Here is a 10,332-nt window from a genome sequence, read left to right on the forward strand (position 1 = left end):
CAGGAAACAATGTGACAGAAAACATTGTGTGTGCAGTTGATTCAATATTACATACAGCACTGATAGACTGATGAATCTCTGTAGTGAAAAAATGAGGTTTCACTCAAACCTGAGGGTTACCATGACAACAACATACTGAGGCCTTTGTCAGTAATACATTCACATCTGTTCAGTTGTCAAGGTTAAAAAATCTTAGTTCACAATACATTAACTAATGTTAACATCGACACACACACACACACACACACACACACCAAACTCCCCTTATTCTCACACACACTCACATAGTGTTGCGTGACAAAGCTGGGACATTTACTTGGCATCGGTACCCTGGAACTAACTGGTTGTTTTAGCATCTGGGTCAGTGACACATTTTTTTTATTGTCCAAATCTATTAATTTATATATATATATATATATATATATATATATATATATATATATATATATATATATACATTTCATACATACAATTACTTGAATACACCTCTTTTATGATAAACATGTTTCTAATATAAATAATAACAAAAAAAAATGACATGGTGATACAACTCCTGATTTTAGAATGAAGAAAAAAACTCATTAAAAGGATGAAGTTCTTGTAAATAAATAATTTTATTCTTAGAAAAAAATACTATAAATAACGTAATGTATTAGTGAAGGTTGAAATTAAAGCGGAACTCAGTAACTTTCTGTGATTCACAACCAGAAACTCTCTTTCATCTTTTCTGGCATTGTGATCATACAAGAAAACTTTGGCAAGACATTTGCCAATTTATGGTAGACTATATATATATATAAAGACTTTGAGCTTTATTTTAAGGATGTCTTGTTTGGATTTGTTATTTTTGAGAAGCAGCACGAAAATGTTTTTTTTTTTTTTTTCCAACCTAATTATTTTACTTGCAAAATACTTTATCCACAAATGTAAATTTATGAAAGTGACCCCCACTTTTGTCACTTTCAAGAAGATGTTAAGATCTCTATATTAAATCATTATCTACCTCCTGTAACAAAAAGGCTACTAAAACTTTAAATGTATGCTCACTTTTTGGTGTCTTTGTATAATCTTTATTTTGTTTTATGGGGAGGATTCTTTATGTGATCTGTTTATTTGATATTTCCCCATTTATTATTATTATTTTTTTTTATCCTTTTTTTTTATTTATTTTATTTTTTTTTATTATTATTATTTATTACTATTAATTATTTTTTCTTTCTCATTTTCAATGTGATGTCATGTTTGGCTGTCCCTGAACCCCTGGCTCTTTTCTCTTGACTATTTCTCACTTTTGTACTTTGTAAGCAAATGTGTAATTTCAAAAAAAAAAAAAAAAAGCGGAACTCAGTAAGATTTGCGAAGCTCCCCCTACAGGTTCCTTCAGTGAATCACACTGTCGTAAATACTCCAAGCGCAGCTCTGGACTACAATGACTACAACGCTCACCAGCGCAGTAGTTTTGCAAATACAGTACAAGAAATCTCGATGGAGGTGGGTAATTTTCGAAATTTTCTTATAAAGTGAGGTCGCTATGTGTATATTGAATTACCGTAAAGCATTTTGTCACTCTCACATGAACGTGAACATGAGGCGAGATTGTGTCGAGTCGGCGGCGGCGCAGCTCAGCTTGCAAGTGCTGTATTCTGGCGTAGATGTGCCAGAGGGGGTTAGTGCTCGCCTCAAACACACCACTACAAGTCAATTAACCATCGTAAGGACTTAGAAAACTTAAAAAAGTTACTTAGTTCTGCTTTAACATTAACGACGAATAATAAATGCTTTAGAAGTACTGTTCATTATTAGTTCATGTTAACTAATAGTTAACAAATGAAACCTAGCTGTAAAGTGTTACTAATTTATGAAAATGTAAATACAAATTACAATAACCACAACAGATTACAATAATCTGGGTGTTGACAGCTCATACTCTTTGTTGTCAGTTTATGTTATTTAGCTGTTTTGATGTTCTCCTTGTCAAAACAGTCTGATCAAGTCAAATTTACATTCTACTGGCATATGCAATAAACATCCATCATACACAAACAGGGGAAAAAACAAATCTAAAAGAAATACATAATACATGCACATTCCCAAATTTCTATATAGCCTAATTATTGTTAATATGTAATTCCTTTTTCCAGGAGCTCATTGCTTCTACCTTAAAGTTAAATGCTAACAGTGTTTGTAAATTAATTGCCCAAATTATTACATTGTTTGCTAACTGCATTCTTCTTAAATTGTAATTTTGACATGCATTCTCTGTAAAACTGCTTTGAAATGATATGTATTATAAAAAGTGCTATATAAATAAAGGTGACTTGACTTAACATAGTAAATGCATAATTTGTAAATGCAATTCATACATACAATGACTTGAACAGATAATCTTTCATTGAAGTGAAAAGACCTTTTTGCAGCTATCAATGGACAAGGCTTCATGTCACACAACATCTCAACCTAGAAAAAAGGGATTTTGCCCCAGTCTTTGCTTTTTCCACTGCTTCTATTTGCACACGCCGAGGCTCATCATTCACACAGACTACAGTCATTCTCTCAGCTCTCAGCAGACGCTCCTCTAGCTGCTGACTGTCACAGTATCCCTCTCTCTTAAAGCTAACAATGGAGTGCAGCAGTGTATCATCTAACACCACTCTCTGCTCTGTTCCATTGGGCTGTTTGATGGTTACATTGGCCTTGGCTCTGTTTTGAACGCTTTCACACCTGCAGCTTTTTCTGCACTCCTTGCATTTAATATGGAACAGTTTGGAATTCGAGAAAGAGAGTGTGGCACCACATGAACAAAAATACTCAAAGTTCCATAATACCTCAGTGACCAGCCCTGAGATGACTGTCTCTTTAGGCTCCTGTAAATGGTCTTCTAAAGGAGGAAATGGCTCCAGTGTTGTGAGTTCAGTTGAACAGAGTACATTTCCTTCGCCAAAGTCACAGATGGAAAGACTTTTAAATATATACCACTGATTGAGGGTTACAGAAAATCCATCTGCTAGACTCAAGTGAACTTTTGCAGTGTTGTCATACAGTGTATGATGAGAATAATGCATCCCTTCTTCATTAGGTAGGATATTGATTGCAGGCTGACTCTCTAAGATCTTTCCAGTAACAATAACCTTAAAATAAAATGACATTATTCAGCCTTCAAAGAAAAGAAAAACAGCATATTACAATGATCTCTGAAGGATCATGTGATACTGAAGACTGGAGTAATGGCTACTGAAAATTTCGTACTGTATTTTTGATCAAATACATGTAGCCTTGGTGAGCATAATAGACTGCAACATAACATATCTTAAAGGATTAGTTCACTTTAAAATGAAAATTAGCCCAAGCTCACCCATTACTCAGCCTCAATCCATCCTAGGTGTATATGACTTTCTTCTTTCTGATGAACACAATCAGAGATATATTAATAAATATCCTGACGTGTCCGAGATTTATAATGGCAGTGAACAGGATCAACGACTATGAAGCTGAAGAAAGTGCATCCATCCACATCCATCCATGTACTCCACACGTTTATGATGGCTCTACGCCCCTTCCGTATTCAACGTACGGGGGTGGCGGGGGGAAGTAACTGACGACGTTAGGTACGCTTTCTTCATGAGTTGAATATTGAAGGCAGTCTGGTGCAAGCTATTTTACTTTAGAACTTGTTAAATATGGATATTTTTCTTAAACAAACATCACTTCGCTTCAGAAGGCCTTTATTAACCCCCCGGAGCCGTGTAGAGTATGTTTATGATGGATGGATGTGGATGGATGCACTTTCTTGAGCTTCAAGCTCGTTGGTCCCCGTTCACTGCCATTATAGAGCTTGGATGCGTAAGGATATTTATTAATATTTCTCTGATTGTGTTCATCAGAAATATACACCTAGGATGGCTTGAGGGCGAGTAATGGCTGTGCTAATTTTCATTTTAAAGTGAACTAATCCTTTAAGATTCCAAACTTTTGTAGTGGATAACAAAACATACAAAATGATAAGAAATAAAAATATTGTACTTAATTTACTGACCTCTCTTAAGTAATTTGTGTTCTTTTTCACCTCTGCAAGAGTTAATGTTGGTTGCTCTTGACAATTTTTGAAGGACAAGCGTCTCTTATGATGTAAACGCTGAGAGCTTTTACATTTTTTAAGGACCCTACAAGAAAAAGTTAAAAGATTGGCATATATTATTATTATTTTTAAATATAGGCTTTGCTCATTATTATTGTAATTCAAATGTACTGACTATACAAACAATGACTTTTATTGGGATTTAATTCACATATAAACATATGAATAAAAGTTTTTTTCAAGTAAGTGCGGTTGTGCTTCAGTTTACCTTTTTTGATGTGGTCTGTGAGTTGATCAGTGTTAAATCATATAAAAGTGATTGTGAACGTTTTGAACGGTCAGAGTTTTGGGTGAACAGACTTTCAATAGAGGGGCAGAAATCTCTTAGATTTCATTAAAAATATCTTAATTTGTGTTTCAAAGATTAATTAAAGTCTTATGGCAGGGCTCAACATAAGGATATTTTCTACTGGCCCAGTTGGGCCAGTGATTCCAATTTTTCTTGCCCCACCAAACTTTTCACTTGCCCCACAACAAAAAAATTAAAGTAACTGAAAAGAAAATGGGCCTATAAAATAAGCCAAGTTATTGTTTTCGTTGTTTTTGATACATGTAACTTTAATAAATAAGGTTATGACACCAAAAGTTACTAGATTAACTCACTTAAATTTTAAATATTGTTAGATAAATAAACAGCAAGTAATAAAATAGTAATAAATAATCAAATTACTAGCACAAATGAATACAACAGAACAAACATATAAATGAAATAAACAATGCTTTTCAAGTTTTTCATGTAGGTTTTAACAGGAGATTTTCAGGTACAGAAATTGTAATATCTATAACTACAGATATATAATATAACTTTATAACAAACTTTATTAATAAGTCAAGAGCAGTTACAGATGCGTAATGTTTTGAAATGTTGAAAATATAAAACGTTAAATACTGTTATTTTAAATTATTTTAAAATTGAAAAGACACTTTAAACCTGAAATTAAACCCGCCAGTAGGTGGCAGCAAGTCCCTGCTAATGAGCGAGTCATTGAGATTCAACTGGATTCAACCGATTCATTCAAATGGCTGATTCATTCAGGAAGTGTTGCTCAGAGACTCCAAACAATTCTGTGGACTTTGTTTGGAACTATTTTCGTTGGCGAAATAGAGTGAAACAGGCGATTTGGTGTCTAACATGTAAGTCACTTGATATTAAGTTATTGTTCATTAAACTGTATTCTGTATAAAATCAATATCGCATTTGTAATTTCTGATATTTGAACAAAAACGGCGCTGTGTAATATTGGTTAACTATATTAAATGATATAAATATAAAAGATATAGCCTACTGGGGCATTTTGCCCCTTATCTTGAATTCTGGGGCATTCTAAAGGCATTTTAATAGACTAAATCACGAGTGAAAGCGCACACTCTAAAATAGATAACGTTACGCGCACTTTTCTAACCTAACTTACTAGACTAACGTTACGTCATGTATTGCATGCGTGCACTCAATGGGTGTGTTTTTATTTGTTTTTTTGTAAAGTGAGGGACATACTCGATCATTTCAGATCGTTAATCAACAATTACGAAATCATAGACATAGACGATATATATCGCACACCCTACAGCACTGGCCCGATCGGGCAAGTGACCGTTCCGTCTACTGTCCCGAGCGTCGTTCACACTGGCCCCGGGCCATCGGGCAGTCCTTATTGTCGAACCCTGCTTATGGTCTTATAAAAGTCTTATAAAGTCTTATAAAACTTAGGTCTTGTGAAGTAAGGCTTACAATGATGTCAACCCAAAATGGCTGCCCTCAACCACGGAATCAGCAATAGCGACTTATAAGGGTAAAATAACTATGACAGCATTTTGATCCAAGATAAAAAACAGAATTGTAACAGTTACTTTGATAATAAATTAATCTGACAATTAGTGCTGGGTGGTACGTTTCTGTTTTTCACATAATCAAAACCATAAAACAGCATTTTATCTAAATTTTGCATGCAGCAGGACAGTTTAAATTTCTGTAAATTATTATAAAAAAATAAAAGTCCTATTATAATCCCATTACAGTTTCTGCTCTTATTGAAATAACACTACTTGCATGTAAATTTTAGTTAAATGTTATATTTAAAGCTATGTGTAATGTTCAAACCATCAAATTGTACTTAACGCTACCTTTGTGCTACCTTTCTCTGTTGCATTCTGTTTCGTTGACACACACACATGCTTGATGTTTAATAGCCATCTTGCAATACTCACATGATTGTGAAAGTACAATATTTACAGGTAAACTTAGGCTTCATCAGTAAAATATAAGCTATGCACATGGCCCAAATAACAATGTTATCACATAACTAACACATTCTTCCTTTGTGAAAATTGTGTGATCCTCTGAGTGCGTAATACAAAAGTCCTGCAGCTAGGTTTGGATACTCAGTTGTCTTAAATAATAAAGGATCTGAGACCAACACTTATGAATCACACTTATGAATCGGAATAAGAGTAAAATGAATGAAGATTAAAAATGTTGACAAACTTTCACCCTGAGTAGCTTTATACATACGGCCCCAGATCTGCATTATACCTGTATAGGTAAATAATATTCCATTCTTTTAACAAGACATGCAGGTTACAGGAACTGATACTAACATCTGACAATAAAATTATTTTTTTGCAAGGTACCTACTGTTCAGTGTTGTGTGAAGGAAGATTTTGATTTTCATCATATGTCCCCCCATCTGGGTGATCCTATAATGCAGAAAGAGCAAATGGAGTTATATTTATGCCACTAATATTTTCAAATGCAATTCCATGAAGTACACAACTGGTTACAACTGAAACTATGTGTTATTGTTACAGTGTTACAGAAACAATTTTAGATACTTGAGATTTAGAACTGATTGAGACAATGTTTTAAATATGTATTATTAACAAAAAAAATCTTTTAAACAACTCACCTCAGCCAAAGAATAATCATCAGAGGGATTCTGCAAGACCATTGTAACTAAAGAGACATGAAAGGAGATTATATTCATCATGTATGTTTTACAAATCACAGCTGGTAAAAAACAAAAACAAAAAAAACTTACAGTTTTGATTTATAGTTATGTTTCCTTTTACACTTGTCTGGCTAATTGTTGGAGCGCTGACTGGACTTCCATGATCCGCTGAAGCAGTGATATTCAGATGTGAAGGAGTATGAGCTAAAATTGCCCTTACATGGTCTCTTACTGAGAGAAATTAGAAACAAAAACAGAAATGACCAGTCAAAAACTAATGGTTAGCATAATGATAATGCTGTAGACTTGACCCATGATTGAGTTATAAGTTAAATTAATTCTCCATAAGTTAAAATACCTAACAAACTAAAATGTCAATTGACAGTAAACCCAACTCTCCCAAATGACACCTATTCAACTTACACTTTTACAGTGTTTCTTACCAGATTTATTTTGCAATGGACTTGGGCAAGGGGGAATGTTTTCTGATTCTGGGTCCGCATCAACTGGAGAGATGTGGAAAAACAAAGAGGATAGAGGCATTAATAACAGCTTGGTATTTTAAGAATATGAATTAAATGAGAAATGTAACATTTCATATTTCAGTGAAATTTTGCAGGCGAAAAAGGTTTATTGTCAATAATGCACAAAGCACCACTCACAGAGAAATCACTTTCAAACCAGCAAACAAGCAGTTTTGCAGATCACATAGAATCACATTGAATGACTGGAATTCACCTGGAACATTTTGCAGAGCAATTGTAAATATGACTACACATTGATTAGCCTTTAATCTGCGTCTTGGAAACTATCAATAAGAAATAAAAATGAGATGAGTACTCATTTTGCTTCAGTAACTTTAGTGCAATGAACAGATAACTAATTAAGACTGATGTGAGATGGTGGCATTGTACAAATACCAATAATGGGCTCACGGTCTTTGTGCTGTTATATGACTATTACTTTATTAGTGTTTGAATAGCTAATACCTTAATGTAACTTACCTTTAGACTTTTTATACAGACATCTGCTTGTTGCTGATGATCGTTTGGTTTTAGATTTAGACTTTCTCTTCATTTTACTCTGATGGACTTTGACTTAAGATCCTTAAAGAGAGGTGCTGACTTTATGAGGTGCTATGAGTCTACATATTCAGCAGACCTAACAGGACCAAGAAAATATTACAAAACCCATAATTAATACATTAAACAAAAATAAAAAAAAATAACAAAAAATAAAACCTCAGCAATGATCTTATCCAGAAAAAAAGTTCACTATAATGCAAATTTGTGGCCTTTAAAAAAATTATACATTAGATTATACATTACAACTAAAATAGTGTAATTCTCAACCGACAGCTAACTGGGATATTTAAATGCCTGTAAACTAAAGGGTGATGCAATATTTTGTGCAGATAGCCTATATGACGTCGATGTAGTTGCAGAAACAAGAAAGTAATAATTAGCCAGTTTTAGTGCTCTTTGTCGTTCCTGCTATGTGCAGAAAATGGATTATTTAAAATAACTTATTGCGTTTATCAAGTACCGTGGTCATTTTTTTTTTTTTTAATCAAAAGCATGGTCACGTATAGCACAAAGTTCGTGCCGTGCATATACGCTAACATAAAAAAACACTTGCAGGAAATAATACAACCAAAAAAAAAGTAAAGTTTTGCATCATCCGTTGAAGATCACATACATTTCATTATAGTAAAACAGCCACAGACATGTTTAAAATGTTTACTTTGTTCATTGTGGTAGAAAATCTATAACGTAGGCTACTCACTTCAGGTGTCGCACAGAATCCACATACGACGGAAACTTGATACTTTTAAAAGAATTGAAGTAGTAAGTCAATACAAAAGAGCTTCAAAATATTAGAGAAACCCACACTAATGCACACACGCACGATTCCTCCATCCACAAACACTATGCCTCAGAAACATGGCTTCATTAATAAAGTTTTCAAATCTAATTCAAGCCATGCTGGTTACAAAAACTAAAACTTACCTTGATACGGTTAGATTCAAACAGAGAAAAGCGCGGGAGCCAATCAAACACAACCAGTACAGGAAATATGACCAAGACGAGCATGAGGATTTTTACTTTCGTTTTTATCAATATTCACTTTTAGTAGTAAGGTGACCATAATGTGGTTTATTAAGAAAAGAGAAAATTCGGAGCAGGAAGGCAACACATAGAGAGGAAATGCATCCATGTATCAATTTACTTTTCCCAATTCAGGTTAATCTTTGTAGCAGGGAGTCCATATACAAACAGTGAAGATACGGAGCTCCCAAAAGGACGTGGTCGTGGAAAAAAATTTGGGATGGGAGGATTTTTTTCCCCCCAATTCTTTTACGTTCCCTCTCAAAGATATTTGCGTTCCCTTGCTGTGAGCTCGGACAAACACTTCCTCTTTAATGTCCCGCAGGCTGGCGGTAGTGTTTCTAGTTCCATACGTTAATAATGCACACAAATAATGCGCGGCTCATAGAGTTTTAACTTACTGGACTCAAATATAACGAGATGCAGTCAGTTCAAGTCAGTGCAAGCAGTTCAGTAAAGTTGGCAATATATTCACAGATTCGAGATTCCCGGATAAATAACTCTTGAGCTAAAATTTGTTAAAACATAAATGCAGCCATTTCCAATCACAGTAACCAACGAGCTACAACAACCCAATTTTCCTCAAATGTGCTTTATAATAAATTGGTCTTTATGAGCAGGCGGCGGAGAGACAAGTCTGAAGGGACCGTCTGAAAAGTGCAAAACCCAAAATCCTTTTGGTCATTTTATATTATGAAAAATACTCAATAACTTCACTGTAACACACTGTACTATCACCAAATTCATACGTCACTGCTGTCCTGCTGGTTGTACTGTAAAAAATATTAAATAAATTGTAATGCCATGCAAAAGCTGTTGTATTTAATCTGTGTCCAACATCATTTGTGTAAAGAAGGCCTTTATGTGCTACTTGCTAAACTAAGTGTTGTAGTACCTATTACCATCAGGAGAGCAGTGATGTATGAACTGAATTTGGTGACAGTGTGTTACAGTGAAGTTATTGGGTATTTTTAATTATATAAAAAGAGCAAAAGGGTTTTGCACTTTTCAGACGGTCCCTTCAGACTTGTCTCTGCGCCGCCTGCTCATAGAGACGAATTTATATTATAAAGCACATTTGTGGACAATTGGGTTGTTTTAGCTCGTTACTATGATTGGAAATAGCTGCATTTGTGTTTTATTA

At 34.3% G+C, this 10,332-nt stretch overlaps 1 protein-coding gene across 1 annotated transcript; it reads right to left on the minus strand.

Moving 5' to 3' along the window:
• Positions 1-1,817: 1,817 nt before the first annotated feature.
• LOC125280723 lies at positions 1,818-10,143 on the minus strand. The gene is made up of 8 exons (XM_048211467.1): positions 8,866-10,143; positions 8,085-8,241; positions 7,524-7,586; positions 7,171-7,311; positions 7,039-7,085; positions 6,768-6,829; positions 4,034-4,160; positions 1,818-3,128 (listed from the first exon to the last, which is right to left on the minus strand). The coding sequence occupies exons 2-8, from the start codon at positions 8,155-8,157 to the stop codon at positions 2,436-2,438; spliced, it is 1,206 nt and encodes a 401-aa protein (XP_048067424.1). The 5' UTR covers positions 8,158-8,241; positions 8,866-10,143; the 3' UTR covers positions 1,818-2,435.
• Positions 10,144-10,332: the final 189 nt, after the last annotated feature.

This window comes from Megalobrama amblycephala, linkage group LG12, assembly GCF_018812025.1.
Source record: "Megalobrama amblycephala isolate DHTTF-2021 linkage group LG12, ASM1881202v1, whole genome shotgun sequence".
Classification (NCBI taxonomy): Eukaryota; Metazoa; Chordata; class Actinopteri; order Cypriniformes; family Xenocyprididae; genus Megalobrama; species Megalobrama amblycephala.